General features: G+C 40.7%; 1 protein-coding gene and 1 pseudogene across 2 annotated transcripts in view; one reads left to right on the top strand and one right to left on the bottom strand.

Annotated features, from left to right (window-relative positions):
* Positions 1–1,072: 1,072 nt before the first annotated feature.
* The window catches only part of POLB (DNA polymerase beta), a 33,831-nt gene continuing 13,865 nt past the window's right edge, over positions 1,073–21,038 (top strand). Inside the window, exons 1-9 of one of the 2 annotated variants that reach the window (XM_019032212.3) lie at positions 1,073–1,586; positions 1,913–1,970; positions 8,039–8,105; positions 11,961–12,035; positions 12,953–13,011; positions 15,465–15,514; positions 18,498–18,549; positions 20,151–20,205; positions 20,302–20,374. In XM_019032212.3, the coding sequence (XP_018887757.1) occupies positions 1,526–1,586; positions 1,913–1,970; positions 8,039–8,105; positions 11,961–12,035; positions 12,953–13,011; positions 15,465–15,514; positions 18,498–18,549; positions 20,151–20,205; positions 20,302–20,374 (550 nt within the window). In that variant the 5' untranslated portion in view covers positions 1,073–1,525. The remainder of the gene's footprint in view (positions 1,587–1,912; positions 1,971–8,038; positions 8,106–11,960; positions 12,036–12,952; positions 13,012–15,464; positions 15,515–18,497; positions 18,550–20,150; positions 20,206–20,301; positions 20,375–21,038) is intronic. The other variant, XM_019032213.3, reaches the window with a different exon arrangement.
* On the bottom strand, positions 4,649–5,540 carry LOC109028028 (large ribosomal subunit protein uL18-like; annotated as a pseudogene).

The raw sequence follows: 21,038 nt of genomic DNA, 5'->3' as shown, positions 1-21,038 counted from the left end.
AATGTGAACAGGGAAAACTAGGACAAGTCATATATGTAAATGAGAGTATAAAGAGAGTAAATGAGAGTGGTCACAGCTCACTGCAGCTTAACTAATCAGATAAGTTGCAGGCATAAAGTTTTTTTTAACTTTTATTCCTCAAGTAATAAATTGAGGAAAATACAAATATGTACAAAATTTTTACAAAAGCTATCCATAAAAGGGCAAGTAGTAATATATAGAAAAGATCTACCAGATTAGTAACAAACTACCCCCATTAGGAAAATGAGTAAATGATATGAATAGGAAATTCAAAAAAAGAAGAATTACAGATTTCCAATAAGCATAACTTAAGATATACACTGATATTGTAAGGAAACACAATCACCACAACCTTGCTAATCAAAGAAACTAATGATATTTATTGGAAAATAATCGGAATTTTTAATAGACTGGGTTAGAAGACTAGAAGTGTACGTCCCAAAATATTAATAGTTCAGCTGTAGGGTGAGATCACTGATTTTAATTTTCTCCTTTTATACATTTTTCCAGATTTCTCTACAGCAACTACGTATCATTTTGTAATAAATTTTAATTTTTCGATGCACAAAGCAATTGCCTGGAATTGCAGTTCGATATGAACCCAGGAGTTACGCTTGTAAAATAAACTATTGCTGATGTGACATTTCCATTTCTCAAGCAGACTGTAAATTTCTCAGATGTAGGTCATCATGTTATAATTAGGGTTCCATTGCTCATGATCTAGATAAAACACTTCTCCCTTTCTTGTGGTCTCTTCATTAATTTGGTCCCTACCGCAAAGGCAGGGGGATTAAAAATAAAATATCTTTTGACACTGGTTGGCAGGTGTACTAACACGTTGTGTGCGGGAGGATTCCTGTTCTCGGCATGGTTCACGCCGGGCTCCGGCAGCGCCCTAGTACGTAAGGGGCTGCACTGGAGTGTGGACTGCCCGGTATCCTTAGAGAAAGTTTTGACAGTGTGACGCCAGTGTCGCCTCTAACCACGTACAAAACGCGCCATGCATTGGGTAGCTATTACAGTGCACATTTTTGTGCAGGAAGCTACCCCACCAGCTCAAGTATTTCAGAATCAAGATCGCACTCCCGTTTCCCCTTCTAGGGAAAGGATTCCAGATAAACACTGAGAAAACAGATTTAATATCTTAGGTCAAAACTCCAGGTCTTCCAATAGGAAGGCCCCTGGGCTGTCATTCTGAGGTGCCTAGTTCCCCCGCGCCGTGTCCACGTCCACGAGTCCACGAACCCTCCGGGTTCTCTCTCCTCACCTGCTGAGGGCTCGCCCCTCTAGCCCCGCCCCGCCCCGCCCAGGACGCGTGACGTCACAACAAGCGCCGTGCGCCCCGCCCCCCGTCGGGGGCAACCATTGTTCTGCCGGTCACGCCGGTGGCGCCGGAGCTGGGTTGCTCCTGCGCCGGTCTCCAAGTCCTGGTACCTCCTTCAAGCTGGGAGAGGGCTCTAGTCCCTGGTTCTGAACACTCTGGGGTTCTCGGGTGCAGGCCGCCATGAGCAAACGGAAGGCGCCGCAGGAGACTCTCAACGGGGGAATCACCGACATGCTCACAGGTTAGCACCGGGCCGGGCCCCGCTGGCTTTCTTCTTTCCTTCCAGCCCCTTCCCCTGCCTTCCTTCTCTCCCACACCGACAGTACAGTGGGTGGGGTAGGTTCCTTGCAGCGGGTCGTCTTCCGTGGGGATCTCCCTCCGGCGCCCCTGGCTGGTTGTCAGTCCTGCCGGCTACACCTGGGCCATCGCTTGGGCTGCTTTTGGTCTGGCCCTTGGAGGAAACGGGTGGTCACTGTCTCTTAGAGGCTGCCATATCCCCTTCCAGAAAACAGTTCTCGTTTGTTTACTCGTGGTTCTTGTTCACCCGAGCCTTCTGTTGCCTTTCAGAACTCGCAAACTTTGAGAAGAACGTGAGCCAAGCTATCCACAAGTACAATGCTTACAGGTGGGACAGTGCAGCATTCTCGGGTAGCATACGTTCTGGGATACCCTGTTTAGTGTGGCAATTAACAGGACTGAGGGCCCAGTGGATATTTGGTCCATCTGCAAGAGCGGGAAAAAGCAAGAATCGAGGCTGGTACCTTACTATTTCTTGAAGAATGTGGGCAGTGCGTTATAGGATCAGTTCAGATAAGTTCCCAATTCTGATTGCAGATAGCTGTAGCCTGATACGTATTTTGTCATCATCAAACATGAATTACTAGAAATGCGGTGTAATTTTAACGGTAATGAAAGACAGCGGATGAAGTCCATACTGTGAAATATATGTGGTTCAAGGAATCACATTTTTTCTTTTGGTTGGTCTGAAACTGATCCTGTGGGATCCTGATCTCACCTTCATGGGGTCCTGTCCTTGTTCATCTCACCAGGGGCCTTATCCTATTCATTCTTTCCACATCCACCTGCTTCTACTCCTTAGCCTATATTTATTTATTTATTTATTTATTTTTATTTGAGACGGGGTCTCGCTGTGGCATGATCATGGCTCACTGCAGCTTCAACCTTCCAGCCTCAAGTGATCTTCCCATCTCAGCCTCCTGAGTGGCTGGGACTACTACAGGTGCACGCCACCACACCCAGCTAATTTTTTTTTCTTTCTTTCTTTTTCATTTTTTTTTGTAGAGACCGGGTTTTGCTATGTTGTCCAGGCTGGTCTCCAACTCCTAAACTCAAATGGTCCACACACCTTGGTCTCCCAGAGTGCTGGGATTCCAGGCATCAGCCTCGGTGCCAGCTCTCCTTAGCCTATAAATATGTCCAAGTCCCTCAGCTCTTAAAAGCAAAACCAAAACAATCTTAACTTCCCTCTAGCTAGCACCTTCCCTCTTTTCTCACTTTATGGTGAATCTTCTTGAAAAATCTTCATTCCTTGCCTGGACTTCTTAATACCTAATCATTTACTCAAGAAGTCCCAGTCCTTGCCTGGACCTACCACTGCTCTGAAAATCCGCTCACCTACGTCTCATCTTATTGGACTCTCTGTGGCATTCACCCCTGGCTCATGCTGTGAATATCTCTTGACTTCTGTAATGGCACTCTTTCTGGTCTTTCATCTCTTCTTCTGTCTTACCTTTTAATGTTGGTATAGGTTGAGCATCCCTAATCTGAAAATTTGAAATGCTCTAAAATCTGGATGATTGCCGACATGATGACACAAGTGGAAAATTCCACATCCGATCTCATGTAGTAGGTGGCAGTCAAAATGGTCAAAACTTTGTTTCATGCACAAAATTATTAAAACGACTATATAAGATTACCTTCAGGGTATGTGCGTAAGGTGTGTGAGAAATATGACTGAATTTTGTGTTTAGACTTGTATCTCCCATATCCCTAAGATATCTTATTATGTATACGCAAATATTCCAAACCCTGAAAAAAATTCAAAATCTGAAACAATGCTGGTACCAGGCATTTCAGATAAGGGATAGTTAACCTGTGGTTCCGGGGAGTCTGCCTGCCCTTAGCCCTCTTTTCTTACTTCTGTAGTTTCCCTGGCAATCTTGCCATTCTTGACTTTGAAATGCCACTTATGTCAGTGACTCCAAATCTGTGTATCACTGGACTTTTTTCCACATTTTTAGCCCTATACTGTCTTTATCCCAAGTCAGCTCCCTTCTTCCATTCCCACTCCACACAGTTCAGAGCTGATTGTGCTCCCTCCTTCCCTTACTTCTGTGACTTCTTCTGTAAATTAAAATAATTGTATTATCATCCATACATTTGATGATTCAAAATTACAGAGATATTCAACTTTGTATTCTATTTGGATCACAGCAGGCCTCAGAAAGGAGGTGTTTAGTTTGAAGAAGCTCATCAGGGGATAAGTGAGAGGGCCAGCAGTCTAGACAAATAAAATGTGCCAAAGCATTGAGACATGAAGGGTATAACGTTTTCTGGAAGTCAGGTGTTCAGTTTGCTTAAGGGGTATGGTATGAGTGGGAAATAAGTCTGGAAAAGCAGGTGATTCCCTACCACTCCTGCATGCTCCTCCCTACCCCAGTAGACATTTCTGTTGATTGTGGCCAAAGTATTCTTTTGAAAATAGTTATCTGATCTTGTCATTCAAATAATTAAATAATATTTTCTCTTTACCTTGATAAAACCCAAATACATCATAGCATACAAAAGGCCTTCCATCTGATTCTTCTTCCCTTTTAGGCTTTGCCTCACAGTGCCAATGACCTGGAACTACTTGCCTTTCCTGAAATGATCCCCTCCATAAACTGTGCTTGCCTGCTCCTTTACTTATAAATATGTCTTTTCAGATTCATCACCAGTCATGTGCTTAGAGAGAAGTTCAAATCCAAATATAAAGGGTTATTTGTGCTATAACAGAATGAAAATCCAAGGTTCCAAAGACTATCCAGTGTTTATGCTTTTGACTTAGCTGTACTGTCACTTCTCATCAGCATCAACTCTGAATTACATTTTGCATTGAAATTATAGACAGAATACCATCAGCGAGCTCCCAGGGTGTATCCAATCTGTCACCAGATTAACAAACTGGATATGTGCGGAGGTGGGCAAGAATTATAGGTCACCGCTTTATGCTGAACTGCAGTGGGAACAATTTTTTTTTTTCTGTCCGTAAGTTTATTGTCTTTATCTGAAAAATCCTCATAGAAAATTGTTTGGTTTAGCTCTCAGCAGCCCGCTCCTGAGCCCTGGGGAAGCTTGCCTTCTTTTGAGCTATGCGATCTTTCTTCTGAGCAAGGGACATTTTGGGACAGTTCCACCTCTTTTTAACTTCTTTCTTGAGCTTCTTTTCATAGACTGGATTCTCTCCTATAGCAGCATGAGCTTTCATCTCCTTCATCATGTCTGAAGTTATGCTATTCTTTATGTATTGAGAGAACTGTTTCTTGTAAGCATCTTTATCTTCCATTAAGTAGTGCATGTAATCTGCAACATTCTGGCCTATGATGTGCTTCTGGTGTAATTCTGCATTGAATTCCTTGCTTTCAGAATCATAACCAGGGAATCATTTGGTACTTTGAGGGATAGACAAGCCTCCATCCAGGTCGCCAAAAACTTTATTGCCAGTGGTAGTTCTGGCAAGGCCTGCATCCAAATAGCAGGTGAAAGCACCTGGCTGACCATCAATGCTTTCTACGTTGTATTCATCGCCAGTCACCTCCACTTGGCCTTCATAGATCTTGTCCATGCCAAACCTATTGAGAAGCCTGTGGGCCAGCAGCGGGCCAGTACAATATGTTGCAGCATAATTTGTCAGGCCAACCTTCACACCATATTTTGGCAGTTCGTGTGCATATGCTGCGCAGACTATCATATCCCCCTCTATACGGGCATAAGCAATCTGACAATTGATATCTCTTTGTTATATGAACTATCATCCTGTATTTGGGTGTGTTGTATTTATTTTTATCCTGTATTACCAAGCGTTTCTGAGCATAGTAATCAGTTTTACCATCTTGTCATCTTTAAGTTTCATTTGGTATCTCTTAAAGTAGGCCTTGTTCTTAACAACTTTAACAAAGTCCATCCTGTGGAACAGAGACCTGCAGGCCCAGCAGCACTAGGGGGTGGAAAGGCGGGAACAATTTTTAAAAACTGATGTAGGGGCCAGGCACAGTGGCTCACGTCTGTAATCCCAACACTTTGGGAGGCCAAGGCGGGTGGATGGCATGAACCCAGGAGTTAAAGACCAACCTGGGCAACATAGCAACACCCCATCTGCATTAAAAAAAAAAATTGATATAGGGACCTAAGGGAATGCAGTTTGAAACTGTGAATTTTAAAATAGCTATCCAAGGGCTGCGTGTGGTGGCTCATGCCTGTAATCCTAGCACTTTGGGAGAACGAGGCAGGTGGATCATTTGAGGTCAGGAGTTGGAAACCAGCCTGGCCAACATGGTGAAGACCTGTCTCTACTAAAAATAAAAATTGGCTGGGCGCAGTGGCTAACGCCTGTAATCCCAGCACTTTGGGAGGCCAAGGCAGGCAGATCACAAGGTCAGGAGATCGAGACCATCCTGGCTAACATGGTGAAACCCCATCTTTACTAAAAATGCAAAACATTAGCCAGGCGTGGTGGCGGGTGCCTGTAGTCCCAGCTACTCAGGAGGCTGAGGCAGGAGAATGGCATGAACCCGGGAGGCAGAGCTTGCAGTGAGCCGAGATTGCGCCACTGCACTCCAGTCTGGGAGACAGAGCGAGACTGCGTCTCAAAAAAAAAAAAAAAAAAAAAATATATATATATATACACAAAATTAGCCAGGTGTGGTAGCATACACCTGTAATCCCAGCAACTCAGGAGGCTGAGGCAGGAGAATGGCATGAACCCGGGAGGCGGAGCTTGCAGTGAGCCGAAATTGCGCCACTGCACTCCAGTTTGGGAGACAGAGCGAGACTGCATCTCAAAAAAAAAAAAAAAAAAAAAAAAAAAAATATATATATATATATATATATATATATATATATATATATATGCAAAATTAGCCAGGTGTGGTAGCATACACCTGTAATCCCAGCTACTCAGGAGGCTAAGGCAGGATAATCGCTTGAACCTGGGAGGCAGAGGCTACAGTGAGTCAAGATGGCGCCACTGCACTCCAGCCTGGGTGACTCCATCTCAAAAAAAAAGTAACATAGCTGTCCATAAGCAGATCTGGTGTCTAATAATTCAAATGTGGCACATTTTTATGAGGAAGTTATGAACAGTTTCTAAAAACTGGCTATTTTTAAAAAGGGGGCCCAATGATAATTTCTACTTACTCCCAAAGAAAGACAGCTGGTCTCCCCATCCCTGGAGTATTATGTATACAGTTTAAATCACTTTGTTACTCAGCACAAATCAAAACAAATCACTTTGTTACTCAGTACAAATCATACTCTTTGACGTATAGAGTTTAAATTCAGTTATTCTCAAATGTGGAGCTTTTCAAGATACTTTAAAAGTTAGACGTAGGCCAGGCGTGGTGGCTCACGCCTGCAACCCAGCACTTTTGGAGGCCAAGGTGGGCAGATCACAAGGTCAGGAGTTCGAGATGAGCCTGGCCAACATGGTGAAACCCTGTCTGTACTAAAAATACAAAAAAAATTAGCCAGGTGTGGTGGCGCATGCCTGTAATCCCAGCTACTCAGGAGGCTGAGGTAGGAGGATTGCTTAAACCTGGGAAGCGGAGGTGACAGTGAGCTGAGATCACGCCGCTGCACTCCAGACTGGGCGAGACTCCGTCTCAAAAAAAAAAAAAAGAAGTGGCCGGGAGTGGCGGTTCACGCCTGTAATCCTAGCTGGTTCACACCTGTAATCCTAGCCTCCTTTGGGAGGCTGAGGCTGGTGGATCACCTGAGGTCAGAGTTTGAGACCAGCCTGGCCAACATGGAGAAACCCCATCTCTACTAAAAATACAAAAAATTAGCCAGGCATGGTGGCGGGTACCTATAATCCCAGCAACTTGGGAAGCTAAGGCAGGAGAATCGATTGAACCCCGGAGGTGGAGGTTGTGGTGAGCCGAGATTGCGCCATTGCACTCCAGCCTGGGCAACAAGAGCAAAACTCCATCTCAAAAAAAAAAAAAAAGTTAGACATATATTAGGTGGTCTGTCAGCTCATCTGAGTTTTAATTTCCATATGGAGGTAGAAAATTAGGCCAGGCGCAGCGGCTCACTCCTGTAATCCCCGCACTTTGGGAAGCCAAGGCGGGTGGATCACGAGGTCAGGAGATCGAGACCATCCTGGCCAACATGGTGAAACATCATCTCCACTAAAATACAAGAAGGTGCGCCTGTAGTCCCAGCTACTCGGGAGGCTTAGGCAAGGGAATCACTTGAACCCAGGAGGCGGAGGTTCCAGTGAGCTGAGATCGCGCTGCTGCACTCCAGCCTGGCAACAGAGGGAGACTGTCTCAAAAAAAAAACAAAAAAAAAGAAAATTAGTTATCTTGGTGAAAGCATAAGCATAGATATTTGCTTGTATATGTATTCCAGTTTAAGAAAAATTAAGGCCTTGCTGGATTTCTAATTGGTTTTCCTTTTCTTCTTTCCTTATAGAAAAGCAGCATCTGTTATAGCAAAATACCCACACAAAATAAAGAGTGGAGCTGAAGCTAAGAAATTGGTAAGTTTAGTTAGCATGTTGATCGAAGAGTTCACACGTGTCCAAATTTGGTGGGTTCCCTCCAAACCAAACTTGCCTGTCTGAAGCAGCCTTGACCCTCACAGGCTGATTTCACTACTCCTGATTTCTTGGAATAACATTCATGCTGTTTCATACACACTTTTTCAAGCTCAAAATGTTTTCATTTGGGGGAAGATGGGTTAAAATTTTTAAAAATATATGTAATTACAGTTTTCTTTCTCTCTGTTACAATATATACATGTACTCACGTTGAATTTCAACTTGAGTGTTGGTTTTTAAGAAGAGTGACCAAGTGGTACTAGCATATCTGGTCCCACCTATTTTTCTCTGATCCCCAGGTGTAGGAACCTATGTGAGTTAGTGAGAGTGCGTGTTCCCCAGAGAGATCTTACTAATAAGCACATGATTAAGACCCTTTTGTTTTATGGCATTTAGCCCTGTTCTCTGTAATTTCCACGAAGCCTTGTGTACTATGTCACAGTTTCTAGAGGGTCACATGCCTTGTTAATTTGTAATATAATACCCCTTATCTGAAATGCTTGGGAACAGAAGTATTTTGGATTTTGGATTTTTTTTTTTGAATATTTGTATTTGGTTGAATATTCCTAACCGAAAAATCTGAAATCCAAAATGCTCCAATGAGCATTTCCTTTTGAGTGTCATGTCAGCACTCAAAATGCTTCAGATTTTGGACATTCTGGAATGTGGATTTTTGGATTAGTGATACTCAACCTGTAATATCACTGAGAATATCCTGAGATGGTCTATCTATTGATAATCAGATTGTTGTCTCATCTAAATCTTACTAAATGATTCAAAGTTCCTTAAATTTAAGGACCATATCTTATTCATCTTTTGTGAAAGATGTCACATTATCATGGCTTTTTTGTTTGTTGGTTTTGAGACAGAGTCTCACCCTGTTGCTCAGGCTGGAGTGCAGTGGCACGATCTTGGGTCACTGCAGCCTCCGCCTCCAGGGTTCAGGTGATTCTCCTGCCTCAGCCTCCCGAGTAGCTGGGACTACAGGCATGCGCCACCACGCCCAGCTGATTTTTGTATTTTTGGTAGAGACAGGGTTTCACTGTGTTGGCCAGGCTGGTCTCAAACTCCTGACTTCAGGTGATCCACCGCCTTGAGCCTCCCAAAGTGCTGGGATTATAGTCGTGAACCACTGCACCCAGCCTGAGATGCCTTTTGAGTAGTCCAGGTCCTGATAGTTATCACCTCCTTTTGTTCTTTACCTATTAATGTTTCACAAACGTCCTCTGGAATTTAAGAATTAATATTTGATTATCTTTAACCTTCTCAGGAGATGAGCCATAATTGCCCTTTTTTTTCTTTTTTTTTTTTTTTTGAGACAGGATCTTGCTCTGTCACTCAGGCTGGAGTGCAGTGGTGGCATAATCACAGCTTACTGCTGCAGCCTTGACCCTCCCAGCCAAGCAATCCTCCCACCTCAGCCTCCTGAGTAGCTGGGACTACAGGCATGCACCATCACACTCAGATATTTTTTTTTTTCAATTTATTTCTTTTGTAGAGATTGGATCTCATTATGTTGCCCAGGCTAGTCTTGAACTCTTGGGCTCAAGTGATCCTCCTGCCTCAGCCTCCCAAAGTGCTGGGATTACAAGTGTGAGCCACCATGCCTGGACCATAACTGCCGTTACATTTTTGCCCTTCAGAGTCATAACATTACCATAAATCTTGGACATCGTGTGATTTAGTGACAGATTGTCCACATTCAACATGTGCCACATCTTAACCTTGACTTCGCTACTCAGTACAAATCATGCTCTGATATATAGGCTTTAAATCCTTGTGGCATAGACAGTTCTCAGCATCAGTATATCCTCCTTAAATAGACTAGCCAAGTAAGTTATTACTTTAGACTTTAATTCTGAGTTTCTGTCTTGGTGAACTGACCCATTGATAGTCTCAGGAACTACTCCTGCTTCCATTCACTTCCTCTTTTATCCCTACAGTACTTCCTTTTTTATGTTTATTGCAAATAGCCTGCTCATTTCTTAGAGAAAAACTGAAAAGCTCTGATACACTTCATCTCAAATCTGCGCTTATGGTATATTCCTAAAAAGAATATAAAGGTATCCAAAATTCCTTTTGCATAAGACTGGTTGTAAAAATCTCATCATTATTCCTTTTCACAATTATTGAAGAATCACAGAGTTGCTATCTAGCCCATTTCTAGAATTACTCCTCAGTAATTCTAGAAATTATTCTAGAATTAATTCTCAGTAATTCTAGAAATTATTCTAGATTATCTAATCTATTCCTTCTTAGTAACGGAAGTAATGGATTCTTCTTAGATTATCTAATCTGTTACTTCTCAGTAATTCTAGAAATCTGAAATTTCCAGAATGAGTAGTTTGTCTTTTATTCCTTAATGTTTGGTATAGAAAGTAGCTTGGGTCTAAATTGCTTGAGGTCAGTATGTTATTGAGTAAAATTATTGTAGCACTATGTGTAAAGGGAAAAATAATTACCCTTTAAAAAAATATTGTGATACAGGAAATGAGCCTGAGCAGTTTCCTTTTTCTAATCTATTCTGCTTCCTAAATCTTTTGTTCATTTCTATCTGGTAATTGCTGTTTTCCAAGCTTGAATATGCTTTCAGTAATTTGGGGACATTTATTAAACATTAAATAAATCAAGAATATTGATGAGTGAACCTAGGCCTGAGAGGCAGTAGGAGATAACTGGCACACCTGTTATTAAGCATGCTGAATGTTTAACTAAAAAGGACAGGACATTTTTCAATACACATGAAAAAAGTTCAATTTTACTGATACCAAAGTTGCAAATTAAACAAGACACTATATAGTGCCCATCAAATACATGCAGTGTGGAGAAAGATGTGAAAAAAAGGACCCTCATTTATTGCCCATGAAAGTGTTGGTTGTTACAGCCTTTCTGAAGGCTGCTTTGTCAGAATGTATATATCCTTTGACCTAGCAATTCCACTTTGACGTATGTTTCATAAGGAAAGTAATAGAGATATGTATCTACTAGGATTCATTAATTCATAATTTTTGATCACCTGTATGCCAGTCACTAGGGATAAAAAAATGAAAAGACAGGATCTCTGCTCTCCCAAAACTTAGATTCTAGAGAAGTGCTGCCCAATACAGCAACCACGAGCCACATTTGGCCATTGAGTTCTTGAAACGTGGATGTTGTGACTGAAGAATGGAATTTTAAATTGTAATTAATCTAAACTTAAATTGTCATATGTGGCTAGTGTACCATGTTGGAATGTGCAGTTCCAGAGCAGCACTTCTTAGAACAAGGTGTCTAGGCCAGCAGCATCAGCGTCCCCTGAGAACTTAGGCATATTCTTGGCCCTACTCCAGACATGGTGAATGAGAAACTCTAGGGTGGGACTTACATTCTGTGTTTTACGAAGTGCCCCCATGTGATGCTGATGTATGCAGAAGCTTGACAACCTCTGTTCTAAAGGAAGTTATGAATATTATTATACTGTCAAATAATTGGAAACAATCTACATGTTTACCTGTAGGGTATTTGCTAATTAAATTATTATGCATTTATACAATGATATACTGTGTAGCCATAAAACAAAAGTTAATTTTAAATGAGATATAATTATTTTCTCAGAGTTTCCCTTTTGTCATTCATGTAAGCAGTCTGTCTTTGGGAGAATTTATTTTCACTGGGGTTCAATTTTCTGTGTCCTTTATTTCAAACCTTATCACATGGTATTCATTTGTTTTTCATTTTCTGCTTTTTACTTTATCTTTTAGTGATTTGATAAGCATTATATTCATATGACTTTTATATTTCTAATTTTCCATGTAGCCTGGAGTAGGAACAAAAATTGCTGAAAAGATTGATGAGTTTTTAGCAACTGGAAAATTACGTAAACTGGAAAAGGTAAAATTTTAACTTGTTTACTTCATTAATTATAGTATCTGCCTTTATGGCCACTATGTAGCGTCATTGCAGGGTGACCAATGCCATTCACTGTAGTGAGACTCACAGGAAATGAGGTGAGTGGAGTTGATGGCTTTAACTTTTTGAATGTTATTTCCATAAAATGTTCACTTGTTTTATGTGGCATTTAAGAGACTATTAACACCCGTAATAGAGTTGGCTCATCGTTTTCAGTACTATTCAGAAAAGAGATTATAAACTTTGACTGAAAGATCGTTATCTTTTAGAATTTCTTTATTTCTTTATTTATGTTTTTGAGATGGAGTCTTGCTCTGTCGCCCAGGCTGGAGGGCAGTGGCGTGATCTTGGCTCACTGCAAGCTCCGCCTCCTGGGCTCATGCCATTCTCCTGCCTCAGCCTCCTGAGTAGCTGGGACTACAGGCACCTGCCACCACACCCAGCTAATTTTTTGCATTTTTAGTAGAGACGGGGTTTCACCATGTTAGCCAGGATGGTCTCGATCTCCTGACCTCGTGATCTGCCCGCCTCGGCCTCCCAAAGTGCTGGGATTACAGGCATGAGCCACCGCACCCGGCCATCTTTTAGACTTTCTATGTTTACACTCTCCCAAGCATTTTTATGGTTTTATTTCACCCCATGATAGTAATTATATCACTTCTGATCTGTTAAGAATAGACCTTTTAAAAGTATTGGATAACTTAGAGATGAGACATCTTCAGTTACTCTGTTATTCACCTATTACTCCTTAGGTTACTTGTGAATAATTTTGTGTGGGTCACCCAGGCAAATGTAAATAGCTCTTCATGTCTTTTAGCAGACTGGTATGTTTCCAATAAGATCATTTAAGTCCTCAAAGCATTCCTAAATCATTGTTAAGACTTTTTTTTTTCTTAAAGATTCGGCAGGATGATACGAGTTCATCCATCAATTTTCTGACTCGAGTTAGTGGCATTGGGTAAGAACTATTTTTTAAGCAGACACAATCGTCAGTTAGTTTATTTTTCCTCTTAGCCAAAGTAAATTACATGCTGTTTCTCAAAACCTGTACTTCACCACCTCTGTACCTTAGCCATACAGTTCACCCTTCCATAGCTTATGATCTGAGGCCGATTCTTCAGATAGTGTCTCTAGTGTAAGGTCCCCATCCAAGGCAGATGTTACCTCCTTCATGAAACCAGTTTGGTTACCCAGCCAGAAAGAACCTCTCCCTCCTCTGAACTCCACTACCACTTCCTCCGTGTGCATCTATTTCCTGCTCCAGCTTGGCCTCTTTTGTTTCTCTGAGCATGATATTTATCATAGCACCTCATGAATTTGGAACAAGCCCTCAAGCTTTTTTTAAATTATTTTTTGAGACAGGGTTGCTATGTTGCCCATGCTGGTCTTGAACTCCTGGGCTTAAGTGATTCTTCCTCCTCAGCATCCCGAGTAGCCTGGATTATAGGTGCACGCCCCCTTGCCCAGCTTCAAGCATTTTTAAATGAAGGAATTATTATCTTAAAATTTGAGCTGGTACCAAGGTGGGCTTTTTTGACACTGGCTGAAGTAAAGATTAACATTGAAATATTAAGGCTTTAGTGCTCTCATCTTTATGGCATGGGGCATTCCTTTAAATATAATGATTTGTTCTTTAAATGGCAGCATTTTCAGTGAAAGTTATTCTAAAACATATTAAATTCTTAAACCTAGTATATTGAAAATGAAAATGACTGCTTGGGGACTCAAGGCCGTTATAAAATTTTCACTGGAAGAATTACAAAAATTTTTTTTTTTTAGAGATAGTGTCTTACTCTGCTATCTAGGCTGGAGTGCAGTGGTGCTATTATACCTCACTGTAACCTTGAACTCTTGGGGTAAAATGACTCTCCTGCCTTAGTACTCCTTTTGAGTAGCTGAGACTACAGGCTTGCGCAACCATGTGTGGCCAATTTTTGTATTTTTTGTAGAGAAGAGGTCTCCCTATGTTGCCTAGACTGGTCTTGAACTCCTGGCCTCAAGCCTTCCTCCCACTTAAGCCTCCCAGAGTGCTAGGATTATAGGTGTGAACCACAAGGTGTTTTAGAGAGCATCTATTATCCTTTTTTTCTAGGCAAGAGAACTGAAAGTTGAATATAGAACATGAGTAACCATGGCAGAGCCAGATTTGAACCCATATCTTCTGACTCCGAGTTCAGTTCTGTTTCTTCTATGCTGCATTGCCTTCCTAACATCAGTATCAGTTTCTATATCACAATATAATGTGATGATATTTGCATAGCTTACTGAATGATACAGGTTTATTTGTCCCGAAACACTGTGGCCCCAGACTATTGTGCTTGTATGTTTATATGTGTGTGTATGCATTTCTTTCTGTTCCCCGCTCCTGCTTTATTATGCTGTAAACTGGTACGGTGAGAAGATAGTCAGGAAATCTGGATAATGGTCTAGAGCTAGCACCAGCTAGATTTGTGACCTTAGCAAATCGCTTCATCTTTCTAGGTTTCAGTGTCCTTCCTTATGAAATAAGAGAGAAATTTGGTTAATCAGTAAGCTTCCTTCTGTCCCCATCCTATAAGAGCATCTTCAGTCATTTCTGACATTCTGATTTATTTATATGAATAAAGTGATATTTTAGAAACCTAAATCAGATTTTATCATTGCTTTGTGCAGTGTCCTCTAATAGCTTTCCATTGCACTCAGAATAAAATCCAAACCTATCACCATGGCTCTAAAAGCACAGTAGAGTGTAACACCTGCGTACTGTTCCATAGCACCTCATACCATCACTTACATCACTCTATGCATCCTAGTTTTTCTCTTCTCTTGAACAGGCCAAGCTCATGCCAGCCTTAAGGCCCTTGCACTAATTGTTTCCTTTTCCCAAAATGTTTTTCTCTTTGATCCCCTAGATAGCTGGTTCTTTAGTCATTCAAACCTCAGCTTAGATACCATCTCAGAGACCTTCTACCACTCAGTCTAAAGTAGGACCCAGCCATTCTGTCATATCATTCTATTTTAATTTATCCACCTGATTTTTTCTTGTTTATGTAACTAACTATTGTCTCTATCTACCCACTTATATTCTTATTCCTGCTACATTTTCAGCACCCAGGAAAGTATCTGACACATAATGGCCCTCAGTAAATCTTAGTTCAATGAATGAACAGTTTTCAAGTGCCATCTGTACATGGGCACTATGACAGCAGCTGCTTAGACATCCTTTTTATGTCTGAGTTCACAGTTGTCTTCCTAATGATTGAAGCTTCAATAATTCGTACTTCGGATACAGTTGAACATTACCAACGTAGCCATGCAACATTTTAGCAGGTCTTGTTTAGCTTAATAGCAACTCTTCTTACTATTAAGACATGGTTGTTACAAGGATCCCAAGTTTCACCCAATATTGAGATAATGCTTTTCTTTTTATAGTCCATCTGCTGCAAGGAAGTTTGTAGATGAAGGAATTAAAACACTAGAAGGTGAGTATGACTGTAGGTCACTAATTCCAGATTAAATATGGTCCTGAAGGACCGTTAGTGCTCTAACAAACTTCAACTTGAAAAACCCATTCTCAATCAGTAGATACAAATGATAAGATTTTCTTTATAACTCTGTAGTACAGTAGATATAGGGTATAGTTTATATTACCATCATAAACATTTTTAGGTTTGTAACTAACTCAGAGAAAACTAAGAAGACCAAGAACCAGGGCCAGGCGTGGTGGCTCATGCCTGTAGTCCCAGCACTTTGGGAGGCGGGTGGATCACTTGAGGTCAGGGGTTCAAGACCAGTCTGGCCAACATGGTGAAACCCCATCTCTACTAAAAATACAAAATTAGCCGGGTGTGGTGGCAGGCACCTGTAATCCCAGCTACTCAGGAGGCTGAGGCAGGAGAATTGCTTGAACCCGGGAGGCAGAGGTTGCATTGAGCCGAGGTGGTGCCACTGCACTCCAGCCTGGGTGACAGAGTAAGACTCTGTCTCAAAAAAAAAAAGAAGAAGACCAAGAACCAACCTCTTGACTTAAAAGCAATGAAATAGTTATCATTTGCAGATTTTTCAAATATCTAAATTGCCTTTATTTCTTTTTTTTTTTTGCTCTGCCTCTCAGGTTCATGCCATTCTCCTGCCTCAGCCTCCCAAGTAGCTGGGACTACAGGCGCCCACCACCACACCCGGCTAATTTTTTTTTTGTATTTTTAATAGAGACAGGGTTTCACTGTGTTAGCCAGGATGGTCTTGGTCTGACCTCATGATCTGCCCACCTCAGCCTCCCAAAGTGCTGGGATTACAGGCGTGAGCCACCGCGCCTGGCCCCCTTTATTTCTTTAATAAAATTTTAGGCAATAAAATCTTATATCAGATTAAAAGCTAAGTTATATATTATTGAAAAAGATTCTGTAAGAGATTTGTAATGGTTATTAAAGGAATTTTTGCTTTCAAAGAAAAGATAAAAATAGAACCTAACAAGTAATTACAAAACGTTTTCCTTAACTATAGTAATCCTTTACATGTAATTTATCTCTTTATACTTTTCATGGGTGTATGTATACATATGGATTCATTACAGCATATCCATGGCATTTGGGATTTAGTATTTGTGAGTATTTGCAAGCAGCCCAATGGTTAGGTAGGCAGGTTTTGGAGACTGACCTGGCTTTGAATCCCACCTCCACTACTTTATTAGAGTGGGATGACCTTATTGCGTCAGTTTCACACCTACAAAATGGGTATTTCTGCCTCATACAATTAAGTGCAATAAAATATGTAAAGCACTTAGAGTGCTTGGTACATAGTAAGTACTACTTAAAAATGGTAACCAACTCTTATGAGGCATGATTAGTAGTATTACTAAGTTAAGAATTTGTGTGAGCCACATTGCTAGAGAATGAACTCTACATGTGCATCTCATACAGGGTTTATGCTTTGATGCCTGTGGTATAGACAGCTTAAATGAGAGAATTGATTGGCTAAAGAGGTCAAGAATCTGTGGGTTTCTTGGAGGTATTGAGTTGCATCTCTTGGGAGTGTCAAGGATCTACTGTTCTGGTTTTTATATTTCACAATTCACACATAAGGAATACAACTATTGATATCTGTAACTATATCTGTATAACATACTCAGTATTTCCACTTCTTCAGTTTTAGTTGTATACTTTAGCGTTTTCTACGTGCACATAACCATAGGAAATATTAAGTGCTCTATATTTCATAAAGATGCTTATTTTTCTCCATTTTATATCTCCAGAGGGAATGTGTATATTTGTGACTATAAGGGGGCTTGTAGGAATTGCTTTTGAAGCATGCTTATCTTGCTGTTTAACAAGGCTCACAGCTGGATTCATGCCCAGTAAAGGGACACCTGAATGGAACTGAGTCACTTTTAGACTTAATATGGGATGTTATGACAATTCTTAAGTTAAAAAATGCAGGTACAGTAATAATTTTCCTTTCAATGGAATTTTTTTTTTTTTTTTTTTTTGAGACACAGTCTTGCTCTGTCTGCCCAGAAGTACAGTGGCGCAATCTTGGTTCACTGCAACCTCCGCCACCTGGGTTCAAGTGATTCTCCTGCCTCAGCCTCCTGAGTAGCTGGGATTACAGGCGCGCACCACCACGCCTGGCTAATTTTTGAAGTTTTAGTAGAGACAGAGTTTCACCATGTTGGTCAGGCTGGTCTCGAACTCCTGACCTCATGATCCTCCCACCTCAGTCTCCCAAAGTGCTGGGATTACAGTCATGAGCCACTGCGCCCGGCTCAACAGGATTTTGAGCACAACGACTGCACAAATCTACTACTCAGTACTAATGGAATGAAAGAGTGAAAGAACAAATAAACAATATGAATAAACCTAGTTAATCAGAAAACATTCAGAAGTTATGGTTACTACTGTTGCTCTTAACAATAAATTAAACCATATTGGTTCTTATAAGGTTGATTTTTGCTGTAGTCAGTAAAATTTGGTGTGATTCTGGTTTTTTTTGTTGTCGTTGTTGTTTTTTGAGACGGGGTCTTGCTCTGTTGCCCAGGCTGGATTGCAGTGGTGCAATCTCGGCTCACTGCAGCTTCCACCTCCCAGGTTCAAGCGATTCTCTTGCCTCAGCCTCCCAAGTAGCTGGGATTACAGGGACACACCACCATGCCTCGCTAATTTTTTGCATTTTTAGTAGAGATGGGGTTTCACCATGTTGGCCAGGCTGGTCTCGAACTCCTGACCTTGTGATCCGCCCGCCTCGGCCTCCCAGAGTGCTGGGATTACAGGTGTGAGCCACCACGCCTGGCCCTGAAGAGTCACTTTTATCTAGCTCTTCATATCTGAAATTTTTGTCTCATTGTGTTTTCAGTCATTTCAATGTATTTGTTCCCCAGGTGGTTCTTTATAAAAAGGGTCATTGAGTTTAGCATTTTCCCCCCAAAAAGCATTTAAATTAACATGTCAACTTTATTTATCTTCTATACAGATCTCAGAAAAAATGAAGATAAATTGAACCATCATCAGCGAATTGGGCTGAAGTAAGATGGCAGATTTTCTTTTGACACTTGAGATATAAAAGTAAATTTTTTATAGACATTCTTTTATACACCAGAAGGACTCTTCAAACGTAGCTAAACCACAACCATTTTCCTATTCAGAAGTGCTAAGATTTGTGGACTCTTACAGAGTATCTGCCTGTGTTCACACAATGCTTTCACTTTTGCTTTCTAGTTTACTTGTTTTGAGGATTTCCCTTATTCTTTTGACTTTAGCAGGGAACTTCCTCTTAAAATACCTAAGACTGAGTGTATCAGGCAGTCAGCGGGTGTTTATTTCATGCTGACATTGTACAAAGCACTACACTAGGTCTAGGGTAAAGATACAGAGAGGTTGAGTGTAGCTTTTAAGGAGTTTATAGTCTACCCGAGAAGATAGGACATGAATATGAAAAACTAAATTTAAAAAAAGGGCAAACCTCATACCTAAATAACCATATAGGAATAACTACTAGGCATGTTTCTATATCAGCATCAATAATTATTTTGTGTGCCAGATATAGTCTGGGAACCCCTTTTCTAATTATTTACAGTTATAGTGCATAAGCACTATATGTATCTCTTCTGGCATTATATAGTGTTGTGAGTGATTCAGTCCTAATTACCTTTTGAATTTTCCTGTTGATGCTTTACCATAATATTTTAAACTTATACTCCCATTCCAAAATCTTGAGCCAGTAAGAGACCTGGATGGTATGGTTCTTGCTCTCCTGGCATTTCTGTAGTAAATGGAGGTGTTCTGAAGAACTGGTTTGCTGAGAATTGGCTGTGAATAGGCGCTTCATCATGCTGAAGCATATGCTTAGTTGCTGTTTCACACTGAATTTCCTAACAGCCTTATTGAGATGTAATTCATATGTCCTGTAATTCATCCATTTAAAATATACAATTCAGTGACTTTTAGTATATTCACAGAGTTGTGCACAGTGTAGGAACCATCACTACAGTCAGTTTTAGGACATTTTTGTTATCTCAGAAAGAACCCTGTACCTATTACTAGTCATTCCCCCATTACCTCCCCTTACCCCCACCTCAGACCTAGGCAGCTGCTCATCTACTTTCTGTCTGTACGGATTTGCCTATTCTGGACACTTAATGTAAATGAAGTCATATAGTATGTGGTCTTTTGTGACTGACTTCTTTCACTTAGCATATTGTTGTCTGAGTTTATGTTGCAGGATAGTATTTGAAAATATAATTTTGCAGGATATAAGAGCGGTAAACTGTAACCCCTTGCCTTGTCAGTAGACAGCAGTCTACTTTGAAAATAATGCCCTAACTTAAATATATTTATTTACTCTTGTTACATGAACACATAGTTTATTTACAAATAAGTTTAGATGGAGCCTTTGAAATATTACAAAGGATGACACTTAAGGATTTTTATCCAGTTTAGGAATAAACCTCCCCCCATTCACTCCACCCCCAATTTTGCTGTTGTCATCTCAATGAATTCGTTCTAGCCTTGATTTGTGAGAATGATCTGCTGGTATGGCACGGACAATTGTTATAAAAGGCAATTTAATTTTTAAGGAGATTTAAATTTTACGAAAATCTTTTGTCTACTTATTCTGTCTTTATAGATATTTTGGGGACTTTGAGAAAAGAATTCCTCGTGAAGAGATGTTACAAATGCAAGTAAGATGTGTCAAATTATATTCTTTGATTAGAATTGAGAGTGTCACTTGGTGAAAAGCCATTTTGGGAATACTGACTTAATTTTTCTTCTATTAGGATATTGTACTAAATGAAGTTAAAAAAGTGGATTCTGAATACATTGCTACGGTCTGTGGCAGTTTCAGAAGAGGTAACATACTTCCTAATCTTGGGTTATTTTTGCCCTGATGTTAAAATTGCCTAATATGTGGGAAGAATTTGGATTAAAAAGATGTAATTTGTGGTACCTCATAGACTCGCTAAGACCCAGTAGTATTAGTTAAGGGTATTTGTTTATAGATGGGAATATGTAACTAGGGGAAATTCATCCTGATTTTATTATAGGATGATATTTTAATGACTAGTTTTAACGATGTTTATTAAATGACTTTAAGTATATTGAAATGCTAGTAATGGTTGTCTTTGGCTTTTTGGCTAGATGATAATGAAGTTGTGGGTAGTTTTGTTAATTTACCTTTCTTTTTCCTTTTTTTTTTTTTTTTGAGACAGAGTCTCACTCTCTCGCCACGCTGGAGTGCAGCGGCACCATCTCGGCTCACTGCAACCTCCGCCTCCCGGGTTCAAGTGATTCTCCTGCCTCAGCCTCCTGAGTAGCTGGGACTACAGGCACGTGCCACCATGCCCAGCTGATTTTTGTATTTTTAGTAGAAACGGGGTTTCACCATGTTTGCCAGGATGGTCTCAATCTCTTGGCCTCGTGATCCACCCACCTCGACCTCCCAAAGTGCTGGGATTACAGGCGTGAGCCACCGTGCCCAATTGCCCAAGTTTTCTATAAGAGAGCTAAGAATAAT

Source organism: Gorilla gorilla, chromosome 7, assembly GCF_029281585.2.
Source record: "Gorilla gorilla gorilla isolate KB3781 chromosome 7, NHGRI_mGorGor1-v2.1_pri, whole genome shotgun sequence".
NCBI classification, from domain to species: Eukaryota; Metazoa; Chordata; class Mammalia; order Primates; family Hominidae; genus Gorilla; species Gorilla gorilla.
Note: the sequence above shows the minus strand (reverse complement) of the source record. Positions and strands in the feature narration are given on the sequence as shown.